Genomic DNA, 23,346 nt, shown 5'->3' on the forward strand with positions numbered 1-23,346 from the left:
TGCTTACTGCTGTGTCATCAAAAAGATTGAGTAAAGCAATTAGAAAGGCTCGTCTGTGTTGGCGATTTCCTCGGATCATGGAATAAAGATGTGAACACAAAGCACTAGAGGATTCATCTTGTCTGAAACCCCTTACGGCATCATTTGGTGATGTGTTGATTGCTTGCTGAACTTGGTAAGACATCTTCATACCAGCCACAGCTTTCATCTGAAATTATAAAAGCTTAGTTTTTATCATTGAAATAAATAAAAGGAAAACAAAAATAAAAGGGCACTTTATCCTGAAATACATTTTGAGTCTTATACTTCAGCATCTGTTCCTTATGGTAGAAGTATCTTGGAAGAGAGTTTTGCAAAATGCAAATTTGTAGTACTCAATTTTAAGTGAAAACTATCTTACAATATGCTAATACCCACTAGTTGTTTGTTTGTTTTTAATACAAAGACCTATTCTAATGATAAAACAACTGAAAGTTAGATAATAGTATTTTAGGAAGGAATCACATTATTTTAGAGCTTTAAGTGACTTTGGTCAAATAATTTGGCATGCTAATTTTAGAGATGAGTCCCAGCAAAGTCAAGAGTTGCTGAAACTCACAAAGAGCTAGTTTGTATTAGAACCAAAACTTAGAATTTGTTTTCTGATTTAATGCTCTTTCTATTCTATTACAAAACTCCTGTTTTAAATAGTGTAGTTGCTCAGATTGATAATCCTTCCATATAACATTAAAAAAAATTAATTTGGGAGGGGCAGCTAGGTGGCGCAGTAGATAAAGCATTGGCCCTGGATTCAGGAGGACCTGAGTTCAAATCCAGCCTCAGACACTTGACACTTACTAGCTGTGTGACCCTGGGCAAGTCACTTAACCCCAACTGCCTCCCCCCCCTCCCCCGCAAAAAAATTTGGTCTGGAGAATGATTTTAGAAATGGATATTTATAACCCTGAAATCTTCATTTGCTAAACTTGCTGAGTAACAACCATTCAACAGCATTAGTTATTATGTACATTTATTATATTATATTTTGCATTGGTGAATACATAGAATTCCTCCTGCCCTGTTAGATTTTAAGTTCTATGAAGATAGAAACCATGTTTTACTTATCTTGCACAAAGTAGGTGCTTAAAAGATTGCTGAATGAAAGCATATATGTAGTATCAGTATTCAGCAATTGTTATTTGAAATTATTTATCATAATTAAGAATCATAATTCTAAAGTCCAATTAATAATTTTAAAAAGTTGAGAAAATCTAGATTTTAAGAGATGAATGACCTAATAGTACAGCAAATTGTTTTTTAAATATTAAATTTTCATAGAAAAATTTACGGGAGTGTTGTGGAATTTTGGAGGTAGAAGAAGCTTTAAAGTTCAATTCCAGAAAGGTTATGATTAACACAAGATTCTACACCTACTTAAAGGAGGCAGAACCTGAACTAGAATTTGGATTACCTATTCGACTCTTCCTTTTGCATCATGTTGCTATCATTATTCCACTTTAACAATTTATTTTAAATTAGAATTTTACTCTAGAAATAAACTCGGTATACATGGATTGAACAGTAATACATTTAGAAAAAGAAAAACATAATATATTATTAAATAATATATATTTCAAGTACATACGTGAATGAATCCAGCATATTTTTTATCTATTTCCACAAGCTGCTGGTCAGCTTTATTCCGCATAGCAGGCTCAGGATCTGTGCCCATAGCAATTAAATATGGCACACACTAGAAATGAAATAAAGGGTATTTAAATCACTGAGGTACTGGAAAAATAACTGAAACATAGTACAGCTAACATCGTAACAAAATTTAAGAATTATTTTAACAAAATCATTTACATGAATTATAGTCTGATAAGTTCCTCATGGCTAAAAAAGCTTTGGTAACTTGAATTTATCCAAGGATTCAGACCTCTTTCATGAAGTATTAGTTTTCTTTTAGGTGTAGTCTATAGAAAAGAGTGTCAGACCATGGACAAAGAACAGATTATGGAGTAATTTTCAAATTTCATCAGTTAGTTATGAAGTCACTTTTATGAAACTTCAAACATAGCTAGTCATATTTTTGCTGTATACACTTCAATGGCTATTGTTCTTCAATCAAGCTTGAAAAACAAAATTTATTAAAGTTTAGCATAATTATGCCATGTAAGAAGGAATCCCAATGAGAGGAGAGTAGATTTTTCCACATAGAAGATTTGCATGGCTAAAAATAAAATTATTCTCTTATCCATATGATTTTAGGCAGAGTTCTGAAGTGATTAGATCACTAATTAAAGTGCTCTTTTTGGTCAAATGAATTGACTAAGCATGAAGAGATCTTACAGAACAAACTTCTATATGCTTTCCCTATACACATATAGGAAAAGAATAGGAAAGACATATTTAATTTCTAATTACATTAAATAGGAAAGCTACGCTACTATCTTATCTAATACTTTAAAATGTTGGTTGGATGAACTGACACAAACTTCAATTTTAGTATGTACACATTAACATTTCCATTAATTTTTTAGGAAAAGGAATCTGAATTATAATTTTATCACTGGTAGTAACTCCTATTTGGTGAAAACTAGCTCTCCTGAAGCATATCTCTTCTGTCACTTATAGTTTCAGAGATTTCCTGTGGTACTGAAGGGTTTTGTGACTTTAAGGTCATGAATCCAGGTATTCCTGACCCAAAGGATGGCCCTTTATCTACTATGTCATGAAGCTTCTCACTATCAAATATTTTATTGGGCATAAAAGTGCACAAAAATTCTCTCTCTCATGTTTCCAATAAATGGAAAACTATGTATTTTACTGAAATTTCATTTTGGAAGAGTTTCTCAAACATGACTTTGTAAGACCTTGAGGTAAAGAAGGCAAATGTAATATCCAACTCATAATATAACTGGATGTAATGGCAAAAAGAATTTGCCCCTGCTTACCTGAACTGGATGAATGAGCCCTTGGTTGAGGGTTAATGCAATAACATTTAGGGCAAAGTGGCGCACGCTTGACTGGGTGTGAAAGAATGCCTCAAGAACTTGTTTGAGGTAAAGCTGCATGATGGAGCTACTCATCCCTGAGGACACATCACCCATTTCTTTCAGATCTTCCTGTTTTGCTACCTTCTTCCCTATGAAAAGAAGGAAAGATTGAATCAAGTTTTATAGAAAATAACTTTTTGTTGGATACAGTCTCTTGCTCTGTCTCTGTTCAGAATCACAGAACCTTACGATGGTAAGCTCACAAAGTTAACACTCAAATTAAAGGCTGTAAGACTCAAGGTAAAACAGAGATTAGTCACCTTCAGAAGTGAAATACTTCAGAAGACAGTTTGTGAATGGGTTGATAATGAGAACAGCCAGCTAAATCTAATCAAGGAAGTCAGATATTTTGTCAAATCTATCAGAAAACAGCAACTGAAAATATAATGGATGTAAAGAAAAACACAATCTGCTCAATTATGTTTTAACAGGTCCACAGCAATGGCAAGTCAATGGAGGCGTGGCTATATGAATGGATTCTATAAAAAATGAGAACTCAAAGGGAGGATTTATGAGTGTGTGCGATGCTAATGGGCACTATTTTTTCTTTTCCAATTCTTGATTCCCTCTCTCCTCCTAATAAGACCTTTAAACATTACTAAGCAATTCATCATGCTTAAATGCTTAAACTTAAAGGAAATGAAAAAAAAAGAAAAAAAGAAATACAGTAATACCCCGGCCTTCTTATGCACAAAGGATAGAAAGTGTTATTCCTTTATCATGGGAGTGCCATTTCTATCTTTCTGAGATAAGAAAACTCCATGAATCAATCTTAAAATCAGTTCTCCTTCCTCTGCCTACTTTCAGATTGCTACTTTGCTCTCCAAAGTAAACTGGATCATCGCTCTGGATGGTGTTAGTATTCCCCCAAAATGATGCAGTAGTTTATTAATGCTTTTGTAGCACATCAGCAATGCTAAGGACTATTTAACCAGAGAGCAGTACAGGCTCTGGAAGAACATGGCCCCATAACACTCAATAAAAGTAAAAAATGAATTACCTCCCCCTCCCCAATTATTTTTCCCATAAAGGTACACTAAAAGTTTTTTAAAAAATGATTTTAAAACACCTTTCACTTACAGTCTTTATCTGCCTGTTGCATGCGTGTATCTTCTTCTTGCAGGTAGGTTTGGAGATTTTTTAATACTTGGATTTTTAAATTTACTGAGCTGTTCTTATCAGCTAGAATGCTGTTATACAGATTCTTTACCTCTTGCTCAAACATTAGACTTGGGTGCTGAATAAATGCAAATCCTAGGGAAATGGAGAAAGAATTTTTGATGCCATCACTTTAAATTATATGTAAACTATTTCAAATGATAATGAAAATTTTGGTAAAAGATATAATTTCCTTAGTTCAGAAAAAATAATACTTAAAATGACTTTAAGAGTATGCAGGTAGCCTTACCTAGAGAAGTTTAAGAGCAGGAACTTCTTTCCCCATGTTTTAAAAACAAGAAATTGCATTTCAAAGGAGAATTTCACACAAGAGGAAAACTTGAGGAGGGAGCAGGGCCTAGTGGCTAGGGGAGTGGATTGGGAGTCAGGAGTCTTGGGTTCTATTCCTGGCTCCACCACTGACTTGTTGTGTGACCAAGGGTGAGTCACTTAATCTCTCTGTGCCTCAATTCTCCATCTGTAAAATGGGGACAATAATATTTACCACCCACCTACCTCACAGGGATGCTTTCAGGATTTAAGAGGTCATGTCTTTAAACATTTTCAGATCCCTAGTAAAAGGTACTATATAGACGTTATTTTTTTTAAGTTGAGCTAGAAACTGCCTGATATGATAACAAAATGGCTCGTTTTAGGTTTTTCTACCAGTGTCTTCAAACAAAATGCTAAAATTAATTGAAACCCAAAATAGTAGCTTTCCTTTGATTTCTCCTTATGTGATTTCTTATTGGAGTTGCAACGAGGAACCTACAAACTTGATTTTACTAATGCAGCAACAGATATATCAAATGATATTATTACTTGTGTTTACAAACATCCTCTACCAAAGTCTTCTTCTGATGCCTCATTATGGTACAAGGTGACTCCCGGCTCTGAAAGTTTAAAGCAGGGCAGTACCAGTCACAGAGGTCTTACCAAGCAGGAAAGGCTTCAACCATGACCCCAGTGAAAAACTCAACCTACATTGTCTGAGGAGCAGCCCAACTAAGGTCAGATCATCTCATTACAAGGTATACTGTGGGAGGGTAACTCCCAAAGATTATTTACTAAAGCAGAGAAGGGTTACAAGCTGAGATGACAGGAGTATCTATACATGTACAAAATCACAGATTCTTGAAGTATTGACATAAGATTGTCTTATTATCCTATCCCCCCAAATTTTATTTTTATTTAAAGATCTTTAAGTGTTTTCTAAGTAGCATATGAAAACCCATAATATCATTGCTACTTTAATAATACTGAAACCAAAGCATGGAGAAATCAAATAACTTGCTCAAGGTCACACAGCACATCTAAGGACTAGGCAAAAATATCTTCTAATTTCTGGTCTTAGATCTATTTCCTAGTAATTCTTTCTCAGTTCTTTGAATATTTTAGCTTTTGGTTTTATTACTGGCACCGCTCTACTCTATCCTTCCTGTCATGTTATACATTTTACTTAAATGGCTTAAAGCTAATATTGCATAAAACTACATCCCTAGTTAAAGTCATTAAAAACCCCCAACAAAACTTTCCCCTACTACTGAATTCTGAATGGAAAGACAGAAACATATCTGACAATGTAGGATAGGTAAAGTCTTGTTCAGGAGAAAAACAACAACAACACAACAAAAAACAATAATAAAAATGACAGCATATGACTTCCAAACATTATAACCAATATAATTATAAACTGTGAGGCATTTTCTCTCATAAGCAAACCTCTCATTAAAAAAAGAAAGATAAAAAATTTTCTTTCAAATAAGTTAAAGACTTGTGTAAAAATCAAAATGTGAATTAGCATTATGAATAGATCTGTACTGCTTTTCAGACAATTTTTGAGTGCCTTTTAAATGTCAACTTAGGCCCTTTCATAGTTACACTCTTCATATTTTCCTCACCCTTTAGCTTATTTCTAAGCACTTTCAGGTACCCCAGACACTGAAAGACCAAAGCCAGAATAAAAACAGATCCCAATAATACAATGCTCCTAAGGTAGGGATGTGAGAAGTATCTTATTGTAAAGTAATTTGTATTATGGTAGCTATATAAACAAATGGGAAAATGTAATATATTATTAATTTTGTGTTTATTATTGCATTTTTATCCTCTATGTAATTTACCCTTTATTCAAGAGGCAGGAACATCCAATGAATTTCTAAGAGTTTAGTCAAGGAAATAAAACCAGGATTGAATCCTTGCTACTTAAATATCTTCTTTCTCTGTTGAATGCTTTATAAACTAATCAATCCTCACAACACCCATATGAGGTAGATGGGGGATAGATATTGTTAACTTCATTCTACTGATGAGGAAACTGATATACAAAGAAGTTAAGAGACTTGCTCAAGGTCACCCAGGAAGTCACTGGGAGAGCTAAGAACAGAACACCCAGTCCAGAATTCCATACACTAGACCATGCTGCTATTACCAACACATTCAAGAGAATGAGTTAAATAGAATTCAAGAACTCACTAATTAGTTTTTATGTATAGTAAGATAAAAAACAAGTAAAGAACATGCAATTATAATACTGAGGTTAGCCAACCTTAATCCCCACACCCGTAATAAAAATATAGTTTAAAATGCTATCTTACCTAGACCAATAATGGCTTTGGTTTGTACTTCCTCATCTGAATGTTTTGTGAAATACATCAGGAGTTCAAGTACTTTATCCTTTATGTTAACCTGGCCAAATAAAGAGAAAAAAAAAGGAACTGATGAAATAGTCTTTGGTATACAGATTTTCTTTTAATAAAAATTTATTTAGTATTTTATTTTTCTCCAAATGCATATAAAAACAATTTTTAACAATTAATATTTAAAACTTTGAATCACAAATTCTCTCCCTTACTCCCTTTCCCCCATGGAGAAGGCAAGAAATTTGATATAGATTATACATGTGTAGTCATGCAAAATATTTGCATATTAGTCATGTTGTGACAAAAACAGATTAAAAAAACCTCAAGAAAGATAAAGTAAAAAAAAAAGCTTCAATCTGTATTCAGATATCTTCAGTTCTTTTTCTGGAGATGATTAGCATTTTTCACAGAGATTTTATTTTTCAACCTTAAAGAATACCTAGAATCCTTGAATTAATCTATTCTAATTCCTCTTTGATGCAAGAATCCCTTTTATTACACCTTTTTGAAATGATATATTGCATATATATCTCTATCTGGTAATCAGAAGCCCACTATCTAAAGTGATACCGGTTTCATTTTCAGACAGTTCTTCCTCAGAGTGAGGTGAAACCTGCCTCTCTCTAACTTCTTTCGGTTGGAGTTAAATGGATTTAGAATTCTAATAAGTAAAATTTAGTAAAACAAAAGACAGTATCATTTACAATTTCACACAGTTTGGTAGAGAAATGATCATTTGATATAGATTGACTCACTTTTCAATATTCATTTATTGCTTTTACAGATAAAATTTTTAAATAATGAATTAAGTAAGTTAGAGAATGTTACCTTACTGCTGCCTTTAAAGTCTTCTTGATCAAAATCAAAATGGCGACACAGTGCTCCAACAGTGAAAAGGGATCTAAGTAGTGCTGGTTTATTTGTTGTAATTACGGTGCTGTTTGAATCTTCTTGATGCTGAACTTTTAATTTTGTAAGTGCACCTAATAAAGAGATCCTTCACTTAATTATACTCACCATTAGGTCCCTGAATTAGTGTGTTAATTACTATATAAAATTTTTCTAGAAATGACAATGAGTAAATAATAATCTTATCAAGAACACATTCAAGCAAATATTAGGGTCAATTACTTTTGCAGCTGATTGCCTGCTCACTTTTTATGTTGATTCTGTTTCACATATTTTTAACCTTAAAAAAATGAGAAATATATCCAGTATGGGTCTTGAAAATGGACAAAGGGTCTAGAATAACTCTGAGGATGACTCATGAAAGTTGTAAAATTAGGAAAAGTAATGTGGGAAGGCAGTGAAGTTATCAAAGTCCATGAAGAATGGGCTAAAAATATAAATAACTTCCAAGAAATTAGAACAAAGATTCAATTAAATTCAGCAAACCTCTGTGAAGTGCCTACTGTGTGCAAATTATTGTGTTATAGTTGCTGGGGAAACAAAGACAAAAAGTGAGTCAGTTTTAGTTTTCAGTTAACTTGCTGGATTTTGGGAAGGGAGAATATCCTGAAGGTACAAGCCACACATTTTTGAGGCTGTCATCATGGAAAATTACCAAATCCTCCCACCACCCATCCCTTGGTATAGACGTGGTATTGGGCTTGTGTGAAAACCACAGAGCAATGTAATATGTCCAGTTTAAGTCCTTATGTTTGACTTACCATAGTATCTATTGAAACAAGCCCACACAAATTTATAATTTTGTGTGACTTTATTTACAACAGCCCCAAGACAGCTCACACAGTGTTGCACTACCTAAAAAAGATGTAGAAAAATGTTACCATTTGGATAAGTTATAAGTTCAAAATGAAAAACTAAACTATAAAATGTTCAAGTTTCTCTGAAAAGCCATGTGATCAATTTTTAAAAATTACAATATTTAAGCAATTATCACCACAGTTAATTATGTATCATCTAGGGCAGCTATACGGCGCAGTGGATAGAGCACCGGCCCTGGAGTCAGGAGTACCTGAGTTCAAATCCGGCCTCAGACACTTAACACTTAACTAGCTGTGTGACCCTGGGCAAGTCACTTAACCCCAATTGCCTCACACACACACACACACACACACACAAAAAAAAATATGTATCATCTAAATATAAATACAATAGAATACTTACTGTCATGCCATATTTGATGATAAGTTTCATTAGATCTTCCTCAATGGTGGCAAGGAAGGTTTCACTTGGGTGCTCCATCAGTGGCACTACTAATTCTAAGATTTTTGCAACATTGCAAATGACCATGAAATCATTTTGTGTCTGTAAGGCCAAAATTAAGGAGGGTTAAAATTTTGTGATTACTCAAAATATGGGAAGAATTAGTCACCTTTTTTTTTGGTGAGGGAGGGGAAGGGAAGGTGAAAAAATTATGTAACCTCTAATATGAAAAACAAGGAAAGTAATGTGGTAGGATGGAAAGAATGCTTTTCTGGAAGTCGAAAGACTTGGGTTCTAGTCCCTCACTTCTCACTAACTTGTTATGTGACTTTGGAAAAGGCATTACATTTTTCTGGCCTCAACTTAAAAACGAGAAGACTGAACTACATGATCTTTAAGTCCCTGATAGCTTAAAGTGCTGTTATGCTATCATTTAAACTAAATCTTTTAAATCTAAATTTTAAAATCTAAACCAATTATATTTAATAGGACAAAATAATTTATCACTACAAATATAAAATAAGAATTCACTCAGTGACTAAATAAAACAACTTTAAGTCCCACTTTTTTATTAATAAATGGCAGAAGCATAAGAATGTCATTTAAAAATGACTATTCTTGGGGGCAGCTAGGTGGCACAGTGGATAAAGCACTAGCCCTAGATTCAGGAGGACCTGAGTTCAAAGCTGGCCTCAGATACTTGACACTTACTAGCAAGTCACTTAACCCTCATTGCCCCACCCCCCCCCAAAAAAAAAAGACTATTCTTTTAAGTTAGTACTTCTTAAATTGGTGGGTTATAAATCCCTTTTGAAATTTTAGAGAGATAATGGATAAGAATGAAGATGATCCTGGAAACTCAAGTTCTATAACTTCCAAAGGAGTACTTTTGAAAAAACCTTGCCCTTTCTCACTTTGCTTAGCCAAGGAACCTCACTTAACAACCAAGAGGCATTCATTATGTTTTCATTATGCCTATTAAGATTACAATTAATATTATGATTCATTTACTGAATTGTCATTTATTGCATAATATGTACAAAATGTTAGGTTAAACACAAGGCAAGCTGCAATTAATACTATCTATGTTTCCATCTATCTAGACATAGCCAGTGTCCTTCCAGAGTTTACAGTCTAACAAGGAAAATATTACACATAAAAAATATAGCTATGAAATAATTAAAATGCGAATAGACTATGGAACAAGAAATGGAGAAGGTAGCATCTGATTTTGGCTTTGATGCACAAGTAGGTTTCAATAGCCATGAGGGAGTAAGAGAGGAGCATTTTAGGAATAAGCAAAAAAAAAAAAAAAAAAAAAAAGAAAAGAAAAAAGGTAAGGGCAGAAAGTTGAAAAAGTGCTGAACTTTTGGGAAGGGCATCAAGTCTAATGTTATCACAGCATAATATACCTAGTAGGAAAAAGAAGTACTGTAAAGAAGTCTAAGTTAAATCCTGATAATAAAGGGACCTTAAATGTCAGACTAAGGAATTTGTATGTGATTTAGCAAGTAATAGAGCACTGTTGAAGACTGCTCGACTGGTACCTCTGAAATGTAAGGAGAAGAAGAAGGCTGCCATGACATCCGGTGGACCCCACCCCCACCCCCAGTGAATACATGGAAAGACATGGATAAGAGAAGGCATGAATGGATGATGATCTATATTATTGGAGGGAGTACCCACACAAACAAGATTGCAGACCTGGTATTCAAGGGAACCTCTGAAAGGTTTTGAGCAAACTAGTAACATGACCATGAACTGATTTTTCAGTTGTGTCAAGGATGAATTAGCATGGGGAGAGACTGTTTGCAGGGAGGTTGTTACGGTATAAACCTTATGAGTTGAGGGTAGTAGTGATAGCACTAAGGTGAAAGGATGGATATAAAGTAATACTAGATAGGTAGAATCAGTAGTACTCTATATATATAGTTTCTATGTAAAAGGTGAGAATAAAGCATGAAAGACCACAATGAGGTTTGAAGGCTGGGTGACTAGGAAAATGATATCACCTTTGACAGAAATAATGAAGTTAAAAGGAGAAGCCGTTTTAAAGGAAAGATTTTAAATTATACTTTGGATACATTATTTGAAGTACCTGTGGGATATCAATTTGGGTATACCATTAGATAGTTGTAGATATAGCTTCAGCTCAAGGAGGGAAAGGAATATGTCAGACAGGACGTGTAGATTTGGGAGTCCTCTGTATAGAATTGAGAGGTGAAGTTGTGGGAATGAATGATACTGTGAAGAGGGTGCACTGAGAAAGAGGCCACAGGAGGAGGGGTCAAGAAGAGAAGGTTCAGAACCACCTCTCTGACGGAAGCCCCAGAAGGAGCTGATAGACAAGTGAGAAGAATCAGCAGTGTGTGCTGTCAGAGTAGCCACAAGGGACAGAGTGAAGAAAAAGAGCATCAAGGAAGGGAGCAAAGTATGCAGAGAGGCCTGAGTAAAGAAAGGTTCTTGGATTCAGAGATGAGGTTCATTGGTAACCTTTTAGAGAGTCGTTTGACAGAGAGAGAACAAAAACTTAACTGCAAGGGGCTAGAGGTGAGCAGTGCTAAGAAACTGTAGACATTAAGTAGAGATAACTTTTAAAAAGTGAGGCAACACAACTCATTTCCTTCTTCCCAAAGACTAAACAAAGTCAGAAACATGGAAAGTGTTAGTATTTTTTCCTTAAAGAAAAGAATAGGAGAAAAAAGGCCTAGAAATAAATGACCCTCTAGAGGAGAGACATAAAACCTTTTAAAAAAAGCCCTGGACAGTGAGTTTTCATGTACATCATCTCATGAGATTCTCACAACAGTATTCTAGGGTAGCCAGGATAAGCATTTTTATCCTTATTATGTTAAGGAAAAAACTGAAGCTCAGAGAGATGTAGTGACCTGCCAGAGGTCACAACTCTGGCCACTGGTGGTGTCCACACCTGAACCCAAGTCTTCTGTTTCTCCTCCAGTGCTCTCTTTTCTATACCTCAATATCTTTCTTCTCAATCCAATCAATACACTATGCATGTCAGCTAGAGAACACCTAATGGCAAATTAGTAATTTATCGATGCACTTAATAATGACTCTGTAAAAACAGAGTTATGGTATCACAAATTTCCCTTGTCCTTATCTACCTTCTTGCCTTTTATTTCCCCCTGCTACGTCCTGAGTTTTTTCATCTAGAAAAATACTCAAGATGAATTGTTAACACAGGTTAAGAAACTTCTATCACCAGGGGTTGACATTAAATATACAGAAAACAGGACAAATAATTTCCTTATTCATAGGAAAACACAAAATAGCAGTAAAGAATGACATATGCAGAAAATAGTCCATGGTATTAAAATTTAGCTCTTATATATGCTACTTAAATCTATCCTGCATATTTCTTTATATGAAATAATTTTAGGTCTAAGTTTTTGTTTTTATGGAAATGTACACACAAAGTATTATATATATATACACACAAACACATGTATATATATATGTATATAATAATAATAATAAATGTTTCATTTCATTAAAAAAATATACCCTGGAACAGAGACTAATAAAAAGCTAAAATCTGAATGTTACCTAAGGATGTATAAAGGACATACAGTGTATTTTCTTCATGCTTAATGTTTGTGACCTCTTATTGAAACTTTGGCTGTATTTCCCCTTATTGTGTGAATTATAAGTTTCAAATCTTTCATCTTTTATTTAAGAAAGGCACTTTTCTGATACTTACGCTACATTTAGTGGTAAGGTATGGTTGCATGGTCATGGCATGTTTGACCATTAGCTGGGGTCTGATTTTGCTGAATAAGAACAAAGTGGTTATGCAAGCTACCAATCGACCAGAATTCACTCCCTTATTGTCAGAATCTGGAAAAAAAAAATTAAAATGAAAACACAGTGGAAATTGTACAGAATACAATCTAAACTGTTTTACTAATCCCTTGGGGGAAAAATAATGTAAATTTGGAATAACTGAGGATAATAGAGAAGGCTTTTGCTTCCAGAGGTGGGGGGATGCTTAGTAGTGTGAGGGGGTGAGCAGAGTGATTTCAGTGACAGAAGTAACAGATGAGGAAAATTAAGCTGGGAAAGGGGCTTAGTTGTGGTTGGAGAGATTCTATTTCAATGCAAGTAACAATTATTAGGCATCTAAAGTGTGCAACACACTACTGTGGGAGACATGTATTTTAGATAAGATAGGGTTCCCCTGCCCTTATGGATGGAGCTAAGCTAAAAGGACATGGAAAGCAGAGGTGACAACACAAAACAGGGGATAAGATAAAGATGACTATAAGAGGGGCGACAGGCTGAAGAGTATTGGGGTTAAAAGAGGAAGTTACCATTTGGGGAACAAATTGCATTACATTGGTCAAGGTGAATTTTTAGAGTAGGAATCAATAATCTTTTTAGTCCTAAAAACAAAAGTAATACCCTTGATTGTCAAAGGTAGCGATAAACAGAGTAGGTAAAAGAAAGAGAGAAAAAAAGGAATAGAAGAAATGTGGGAAAGATAAAAGAAAAAAGATAGAAGTGAATAAAGTGGGTAAAGTATTACTGTAAATTAATTCGGATGTATCACTCAATAGCATCTGTGTCAAGGGATGCATATATTTCTTCTGGAGAATGCTAACTTCAGGAATTATATAAACCTTGTGAGTTTTGGATTATCTATATTAATATTGCCATATTAACCATGACTCTAGCTATTTATATACAATAAACTAAAATCATGTATTCATATGTTAATGCTAAATTTCAAAATTGAGAATTGGCAAAAAATTTGATGATCTTTGTTCTGACAAAAGATGTAATTCTAATTTCTTAAGGTATTTTGACCAGTAACTGAATTTTAGAAGGAATTTTCAAGGCCAAAAATCAAATAAACAACAGCTTAAAAACCTTCACAGAATTAAAAAGCCTATGCTTTAAACTTTGTAAATCAGTTTTCTTTTCAAGAAGTTATTTTAAAAATTGATTTTTTTAAGAACTGGAATTTATCTGTCAAAAATTCTAAAATGGGGCTTAAAAAATTTTCCAGAGATTCCTATTATTTGAGCAAAAATGACCTTTGTTTTTTTTATTATTCTAGATACTAAGGAGGTATCTAACATGATTTAGAGTAAGATTCGTATCTTAAGCCAGGTGGCACAGTGTCAGGCCTGGTCAGGAAGACTCAACTTCCTGAGTTCAAATCCAGCCTCAGACACTTAATAGCTGTGTAACCCCGGGCAAGTCACTTCACTCTGTTTGACTCAGTTCCTCATCTGTAAAATTAGTTAGAGAAGTTAATATCAAAATACTCCAGTATATTTGCCAAGAAAAGCACAAATGGGGTCAAGAAGAGTTGGACATTACTGAAACAAATGAATTGTAATTTTAATGAAAAACTTTAACTATGTTAACAATCCCGTAAAGTATAATTTAGATTTCAACATCAAGAGGACATAGACAAAATACCTATACTACATTTGAATGATAAGAAGAAACCTGATTCCTATTATTTAAAATGGGTGCTTAATAAATGTTGATTCACTGGCTATGCAGAGAAGAAAATGAGTACAGAACCCTATTTTATACATATGCTTATATTATGAGATATATATTTTACATATATATTAAACTATAAAATGTATATATAAAATGAATGACTCACCAGCTAGAGATTCCTCATATTTAAGGATATGCTCAACTAAGTTATCAACAAGCTGAGTACAAGCTTTCTTCACAGGTTTATATGAAGCATCCTCTTCTGACTTCAAAAGCTTTATCAGATAGGGAAAAAAATCTCAGTACAGTTATTGAATATACAATGATATAAACACAATGGTTTGTGCCTTTAAATAAAAATTCTGCAGTGTAATCAAAAATATCCAATGACTTCATAATGTCATGCTCTAAAAAGAACTTCCAGGGGCAGCTAGGTGGTGCAGTGGATAAAACATTGGCCCTGGATTCAGGAGGACCTGAGCTCAAATGTGGCCTCAGACACTTGACACTTACAAGCTGTGTGACCCTGGGCAAGACACTTAACCCTCACTGCCCCATTAAAAAAAAAAAAAAAAAGAAATTCCGACTTAATCTGTAAGAAAGGGGGAGAGGGTGCCATAACTAGGGTGAAGAACTTTAGGCTAGGAAAGTAAATAGCTGAAATAGTGGATAACAGCGGGAATATATGATAAGGCCAAATCACACAAACTTAGTAGTCATTGATTTATTTAAAAGAACAAAACACAACAAAAAACCCCCAAAACCCACCCAAAACCCCCCACAAAAACAGAGTTGGTATGAAGTTTACTTTCACCTAGAAGGTATAATTTTATAAAATATGCAAATTAATACAGAGAATTTTTTAAAATGCAAGGGAAACATTTAGAATACATTAAAAGTAGATTTTCCTAGGGCAGCTAGATGGCGCAGTGGATAGAGCACTGGCTCTGGAGTCAGGAGGACCTGAGTTCAAATCCGACCTCAGACACTTAACACTTACTGGCTGTGTGACCCTGGGCAAGTCACTTAACCCCAACTGCCTCACCAAAAAAAAAAAAAAAAAAAAAAAAAAAAAGGTAGATTTCCCCAAACATACTCAAACACTGTCTGATGACAGGAACTTAAAATGTGACAGTGATAAAAGTGTACTTTTATTAGGGATCGATAATCTTAGGGTGGGAGAACCCACCCATCCCCTTCAAGAGGCCTTCATTCTGTCCTTCAGAGAGAGAAAGGAGTGGGGAAAACCAGAGACATTTTATGATCTCAAAAGTGGTGGTCTGAAATTTAAAGAAAAACTGTAATGTCAATTCAACCCCCATCTATAATCCCTTATGAAAAGTATACTTTACTTCTTTCCTATCAAATTTGACTACATTTGAAAAGAACCGTAACTCCAATTTTATATTCATAGAATCATAAAACTAGAAAAGAATATTAAGCAATTTGGTAGAAAATAAAGTTGGTAACCTTTTTTTAGAGCTTTAAGAAACACTTCTGGCATTATTAATAGGTTCTCTATGTGTTTAACAGATCGTATTAAGCTATAGATTACTTAATTTATAATCATTAGGCAATTAAGCTAAATAGATGAGCCTAGAATAGAAATGTTGATAAAAGTCAGGATATTTTGGAGAAAAATAACTATTTTTCTTTCTAATCAGATACAAATCTTTAAATTTATGCAACCTTTATTAAGTGATTACAAAGTACTAAGTGTTGGAGATATAAGGAGGAAAAAAAAATGACACAGCTCTTCTTATTTGAAGGACTTAATTTATTCATTCTCATGTCTGAACCCCCAATCAAGGTGAACTGTGTAAATGCCAACAATCCTTCCAGTCCCTTAGCCTGGAACTTAACACTCTTTCTTTGCCTTCATCTGAACAGCTACTAAAACCTTACCTGTTCTAGAAATTCGTGACAACCTAAAAATAAACTATCCAATCTTTCCCCTCTCTTTCTCCAATAAGGTCTTTCATCATAGATATATTTCATATAATTTATTATTCATATTTCTTACATTTGTTCAGTTTATTTTTGCTACCTCTACCACATTCATATGGATGCTTTTCGTCTGAGATAATGTCCATTAAAGTGAAGTTTTCTTTATAAAATTCTATTTGCAGTGTCATAAACAGAGGGATTTACATGTTTTATGAGAACTAACATCAATTGGTATCAAAGTGCCCATATTAAGGCAGGATGGTAGTAAAAACTGGAAATGGGCTGATAGTGAGAGAGCTCCATATATTTTAGCATGGAATTAAAAAAGGTGTTTCATTTTCCAGGCTCCAGCCAATTTAATCATTCCACTAATTCTATTCCACACATCATCACCATTTACCCTTTTCAGCTCTAGTTAATCCTAAGTATTTATATGTACTTATATATAGTTGCTAGGGGTGGTTAAAATTACATCACTTGTGTTTATTATCATGTACTTGTTATCTATTGCTTATTTTTATAAAAGTGGGTTTTCCATTTCACTTATTAAAATTTAAAACCCTCTAAAGGCAGACACTACATATAGCACCTATTTCATGTCTACTGCTACTATTATTTGGACAAGTGGATGCCAAGTCACTGCTGCTGACTTATGGAGAGTAGTGTTGAAACAGAAGTTAGCAGATAAGTATTGATTCAATAAGTGTTATATTAAAAGGCTAATACATGGTGTGAGGGTTAGGGATATGATAAACATTCACTGTAGATATAAAAGTATTATCATTTTGACTTTTTCTTGGGCCTCACATATGAATTCACTGGTATAGGGAAGAGGCAATTCTTTTTCTATACATTTTGAAAACAGAAACTCTGACTTTCATTCAGCCTGCCAGAGCTGTGAGAATTGGGAAATATAACCTAGTTAGTCAGCATCTAACTCAGGAATTCTATTTATAAGGTCTATTGGTGCCCGTTGGTTGCTGGGGTTTTAAGAAGATGTGATCCTGCTACTGTGTTATCTAAACTAAAGACTAGTTGTTGGGAGACAAACTTGATAGAGAAATGGATGGTGTAAGTGACTGGCATCTGTTCTGTACTTGTTATGGGAGAGGGTGGCCTGTGGATGAGAGGTGTGAGGTGACCGACCCAGGGTCACTAAGGCAGCATGTGTTAGAGGAGGGGCCTGTGCAGAGGCATTATCCTGACTACAGAGCTAACTCTCTATCCATAAAAGCATGGTGGCTCTCTTATGAGTTACCAAACTCAATTTTTGATCGTCTAAAAAAGCTTTTTCAGACTTCACTTTCTGCTAGACTTTTCAATTTACTTATGAACTAATGTTATATGCCTAACTAGAATAAAATGTTTTAGGAAACTATTTTATATACAGTTTTCCTTTTGTTATTTTTTTTAAAAGAATGGCTTATAGCTCAAACATTTTGATCTGAGTTTCTGTTGGCTACCCTTGTTTTAAATAATCTAATTTAAATTTATATAAATGGAATTTAAATCTTATTTAAATCATCTCAGGTTCTAATCATGAAATTAAGTCTGTTAGAAAAGAAGATTTTACGTAAAACACTAGCAACTCTATTACAGGTATTATTACTGGGTTCTCAATAGTATAGTCATATTCTAAAAACACAATACGAATGTCAAAAAGCTAAAAAATGAGTCTACGTTGGAAGGAAAAGTGTATTTAGTAATTATGACAAGTAGAGCTGCTAGTACATTAAACTTTAAAAATATAAAAACAGAAGTTTACAAAAATAGGCAATGGTTTGGATAATCATTTGAATTTGGGAGAAAGAGATACTGAAAAAATCATGAAGAAATAGAAAACTGGAAAGATCTCACTGGAAGGCAGAAAAATACAGGCATAGAAGTTAATTAAAAACAAAAATTTTGGAGAGTAAACACCAGGGAGTTAAGCAATAAATGGTTTTCATATTCATGTATAGGTTGTTTTAAGTAACACAGTAAAAATTAGGATTTTATCAAATGTTAAAAATTAGCACTATATTTCATAGATAGACCTCTTTTGGGAAATATGTATGATCAAAAGTCAAAGGTATACTCACATTCTGAAGAAGCTGTTCAAACCAGTCATATCCAGTATCTCTACAGGCTGCAACCTTGGGGGGAAAATGTTTCAAGGTCATAAAATGTGCAGTTCTACAGAAGAATATAATTAAAAACACTTGCACTCATTTGCTATTTATATATGTATTTTTGATTTTCAGAATTATAAAATTATTTTAAAGAGTCAAATCTATGTGTATATATTTTCCCCTCTTACTGGGATAAATAATTTCTTGATAGTGGCCTTAAGAATTTATTATTACAAATAAATTCAAAATTATTCCAATTAAACATAATTTCAAATAATATGCAAATCATAGGAGACTTCAATTAAAAATTAATATAAAGTACTAAAAGTCAGATATTACTTGACTATTAATCAACAATGTGGATTATCACTTCATTGTCTAAAAATATCAATTCTAAGATAACAGAGTTCAAAATAGAAATAAAAGCCTAACCCTTACTTTGCTATTTATCTTCCTTAGAGACTGTTGACTTTTAAGACTTTTCAAATAAATCTAAGGTACAAATACAGATGTGAAATTTGCTAGTGATCAAAATTTGAATGAGATTCAAATAATCATAATTTGGGCAAGTTTACTACACTGTTAATTAAATTATGCAACTGAAATTCATACAAATACATAAAGTTTCTTGCCCAAAGTTGGGTCTATAAACACAAAAAAGGAGGAGTTCTGATGAGGAAGAAAAGAGAGATTGGTCTAAAGAGACTGAGTGGCAGGTCAGGGAATCTATCAATCAGTTTAGATGTAGGGAAGACGTAAACTGACAACAGAAACAGGCCCAGGGTAATGGAGAAAAAAGAGAAATCGTGGCACATAAGAGTAGTGTCAGTTATGCCCAAGTGCAGAATGAGCCGAGGGAGGGCAAGAGAAGCTGAAGACAATATAAAAAAAAAGGAGGCCCAAAGAAAGGACAGATCTGCCACGAGGCGCTGACGGGACCGTGAGGACAAACAACATAGCTGCTCTATTCTCAGCATGTGTTCTGCTTTCTCTGTATAGGTGAATGTCCTATGGGTTTGAAAGGAAATGATAAAATGGCTCAAAGGGAGTTGAAACCCAAGAGAAGGAGGGAGATTGTAAGAGAGTACTTAGCTGACCTTCTGAAAGATCCTGTATAGGTGATTGCTGAATCACTGTCAATGATCTTTCAATTATCTTTGAAAATAGGAGTTCTTATAAGGATGATAGAAGGGAAAATATTATTCCAATTCCTGACTACTTCTACCACAAAGGACTAGAATGGAACCAGTAAGCATGACTTTGATCTATGGCAAAATTCTTGACTGTATTATTGAAGTGCTAGTTGGTGAATATCTAAGAAAATTAAGCGGTGCTCACAAAAAGCACAGCTTCTGGAAATTTAAGTCATGCCAGAATAATCTTATTTCTGATGGGGTTATTACAGTAGAATGCTATAAGTGAAATTTATCTAAATTTTTGGAAAACAACTAACAAAGCCTTAAAGACTATGTTTTGTGGCCAAGACAATTTGGAATGGGTTAAATGGTTAAACTCAAAAGATTAGTCTTTAAAGGTCTGATATAAATTCTGAATGCTCCAAGAATCTGTACTTATCCCTGCATAGACAGTACAACTCAACAATTTTGCAGAGGTAGCTAACATACTACATAACAGGCCCTAAAAAGCTTTATGAGAGTTTAGAATACTTGGCCTAACCAGTTTTACACTGACTAGGGATAAACATAAAGTCTTAGAAACGAGCTGGAAGAGGCCTGGTTAGATAAGAGTTCATTTGAAAAAAATCTGGTGATTTTAGAGGACTTCAAAGTCAATATGTGACAAATGTGTGATAAACTAGCCAAGAAAGCTCATGTGAGCTTAGACTGCATTCAGGAACAGATGTGTCCATAACTAGGGAGGGTGAAGTCCTGCTGTCCTCTGCCCTGGATATTGTATGCAGTACTGAACATCACATGTTAGGAAGGATATTAGTAAGCTGAAAAATGTTCAGAGAGGGGAAACTAGGGTGGTGAAGGGCCCTATGATCACACCACAGGGAGATTAGTTAAGGTAATAAAAGATATCCAGCCTGAAGGAGACAGGATGCAGCAGTGCACATGATAGATGTTTCCAAGTATCTGAATAACTGTCACATGGGAGAGGAATTCAACTTTTCTGTCTGAGCCTAGAGGGTAGAACTGGGAGCAAGGGTTGGAAATTACTGAGAGACAAATGTAGGATTTACATAAGGAAAACTTTTGAACAACTGGAGCTCTCCAAAAAGAGGAAAGTCCTGCCATGGGAGGCTGTGGTATCCCCCTCCAAGTGGGTCTTCAAAAAAAGTGCAGCATCACCACTTTTCAGGTGTGCTCAATCTGGATTCCTTGTTTATGTACAAGATGAACTAGAGGGCATCAGAAATCAGTTCCTAATAGGAGATACTGTAGTTATATGACTCTTGCCACTTTTGCTTCAACATCCTAAATTCTGCTTTATCCCTTGTCAAGCTTTAGTAGAGCAGGGGAAGTCAAGGCAGGTGTCAACACTGTCAGAGAAGTTCATGGTGGAGAGGGGCTGTGAGGGTCAACAATCAAGCTTCCATGATTCTCTCCTACTAATACGTTCTATAGTTATGACAGGAGGATTCACAGCTTACTCCCCAGAAGTCTAGGAGTGGTAAAGTAATAAGCATATGATCCCAAGTGCTACTGCAGGCACAAGAATCAAGTCCTTGTTTTAACTCCACTTCTTACCACATCAGTGATGTTTAAAATCTTCCTGGTCATTGCTTCTTTATCATGATGAGGAGTTGGAGTAAACCAGAGTTTCTGGAATGTTTCATTTACTAATTTCTAGAAGACAGAAAAATTCCAAAACTAAGCAAACAACTCACATATTTCAAAATTCCTAATATTAAATTTGAATTCAGACTGATATGAAATATGTGGAATCAAAGGAAAAGATCAGAAGAATTTCTCCATGAATTTTCAGATTGACCCAAGAATGAATTTAGTGTGTTGGCCATTTTTCTGATATATTTTTGTAACTGGACACATTTCTAAGTATAAAAATAAACACGGACGCATTATCTTCACTGTGCTAAAAGTTAGAATTACTTTGAATTTTGTCAGCAGTCAAAGGAAATTTTATCATGAATTACAAACATTATTAGATTATCAAAGAAAAAGTATTTTCATGATTACTGAAAAGAACATTTTATGTTTGGGTAATTCCAAGTATTAAGTTACATAGCTGTACCTAAACTATTTTACTACTGTTAACTGATGTAGTCACAGCTGTTGAGAGAAATGCCAATTAACTAGAGTTAATTAATAATCTCAAGGCATTAATGCATTTTCCCCCCAAATAAAATTTTTCAGTTGGGTAAAAAGACTGAATGTATACTAACAGAATGAAGACATAGGCAGACAGTTCTTTTCAATGTTTCTAAGAATATATAAGAGAGTAAAATAAATCTTTTCTAAGAGATTTAATATCTTATATAGAAATAATCTCCATTCACTGGTAAGAAAAGAATAATGTGATTTGTCCATGGTCAACCAGCAAGCTTGCTGCAGAGTATTCTTGGCTATCAATAATCACTTTGAACAACTTTCTAAAGAATAAAACAATTTTTTTAAAAGAAAAGTGAATCCAAAGATAAAGCATGAATTGAGATAAAAAGGGTCTTTTTCATTTTTTAAAGGAGAATTTTGTAATTTTAAATAAGTATGCATTATGTTTATCTAGTTACCTGAATGTTGGATATATTAATTGAGATTTATATCTACAATTTAGGCCTACGATTCAAACGAATTTCTTCAGTGTTCTTAAACTTAAAAGCTTTATGCATTATGGAGAAAGGTAATTTGTTTATTTTGGAAAATGTTGTAATTTATGCTTATTGAGAAAAAAGTAAATGAACACAGAGATCATTCTTTATGGATGACTAATCTGTTAACTGTAAAAATATGTTTTTCCAGGTATTTATTAATTTTGACATTTTTATAAACAATTTTTTTAGAAGCAAAAAGATTAATAACACTGAAAACCAAATAGGCAACACTTTTGTTACCACTATACATCTCATAATAGCAATTTGAGAATAACTTCAGCAATCTGAACTCTCTAAGGTAAAGGAAAAGAATTCCCTCATCCGAATAGTATGTTTATGTTTTATTCTGAACATTTCAGAAGCTATTTTTTTGGTTCATCACTAAACATAAAAATGAGATAACATTTAGACTTGAAAAAAAAAGATATGTAAAGCACTCTGAAAATTTTAAACTGTTATTATAAATGCTAGCATCAACTATCATTAGGGGCAACTTGGTTTAGCAGTGGTGAGATCTGAGTTCAAATGAAATTTCAGACACTTAAGTCACTTTACCCCATTTACCTCAGTGTTCAGTGTCTGGCACATGGTAAGTGCTATATAAATGTTAACTGCAATACAAATAATGGCATATGTAAAATGGAGTATGATGATTCACTTTTGAAGTTTTCATATAAATTAGGCATATTCAGATGTGACAACTATTTAACTTATTGCAAAAACAGCTTTTTACTTTTCATCCTACCTTAATGCCCTCTTCATCATTTACTCTGCGGATCATTTTCACACACATCTCTGTAATTTTGGGAAATGTTGGTTGCTCTATACATATATCTCTGAGAATCTTAATTACTCTCTTCCTGACACTGATACCAGTATCCTGTAACAGAAAATTATACCATTCTTAAGAGTTACAAAAATTATGACATGATGTATTAGACTATGAAATGACAAGAAAATGATAAAACATACACATATGAAAAAACTACTACTGAATGAATGTCATG

The 23,346-nt window shown here is 33.9% G+C and overlaps 1 protein-coding gene across 3 annotated transcripts in view; it reads right to left on the reverse strand.

The window, feature by feature from the left end:
* Nucleotides 1-23,346, reverse strand: part of NIPBL (NIPBL cohesin loading factor) — a 266,297-nt gene that overhangs the window by 6,248 nt on the left and 236,703 nt on the right. For all 3 annotated transcript variants that reach the window (XM_043983133.1, XM_043983152.1, XM_043983142.1), the window contains 13 exons: nucleotides 23,085-23,219; nucleotides 21,258-21,356; nucleotides 18,514-18,567; nucleotides 14,652-14,760; nucleotides 12,729-12,865; nucleotides 8,969-9,109; nucleotides 8,509-8,602; nucleotides 7,667-7,821; nucleotides 6,794-6,884; nucleotides 4,119-4,292; nucleotides 2,937-3,127; nucleotides 1,625-1,732; nucleotides 8-208 (listed from right to left, as the gene is read on the reverse strand). In XM_043983133.1, coding sequence (XP_043839068.1) covers nucleotides 8-208; nucleotides 1,625-1,732; nucleotides 2,937-3,127; nucleotides 4,119-4,292; nucleotides 6,794-6,884; nucleotides 7,667-7,821; nucleotides 8,509-8,602; nucleotides 8,969-9,109; nucleotides 12,729-12,865; nucleotides 14,652-14,760; nucleotides 18,514-18,567; nucleotides 21,258-21,356; nucleotides 23,085-23,219 — 1,689 coding nt within the window. The remainder of the gene's footprint in view (nucleotides 1-7; nucleotides 209-1,624; nucleotides 1,733-2,936; nucleotides 3,128-4,118; nucleotides 4,293-6,793; nucleotides 6,885-7,666; nucleotides 7,822-8,508; nucleotides 8,603-8,968; nucleotides 9,110-12,728; nucleotides 12,866-14,651; nucleotides 14,761-18,513; nucleotides 18,568-21,257; nucleotides 21,357-23,084; nucleotides 23,220-23,346) is intronic.

Source organism: Dromiciops gliroides, chromosome 1 (assembly GCF_019393635.1).
Source record: "Dromiciops gliroides isolate mDroGli1 chromosome 1, mDroGli1.pri, whole genome shotgun sequence".
Taxonomy (NCBI): Eukaryota; Metazoa; Chordata; class Mammalia; order Microbiotheria; family Microbiotheriidae; genus Dromiciops; species Dromiciops gliroides.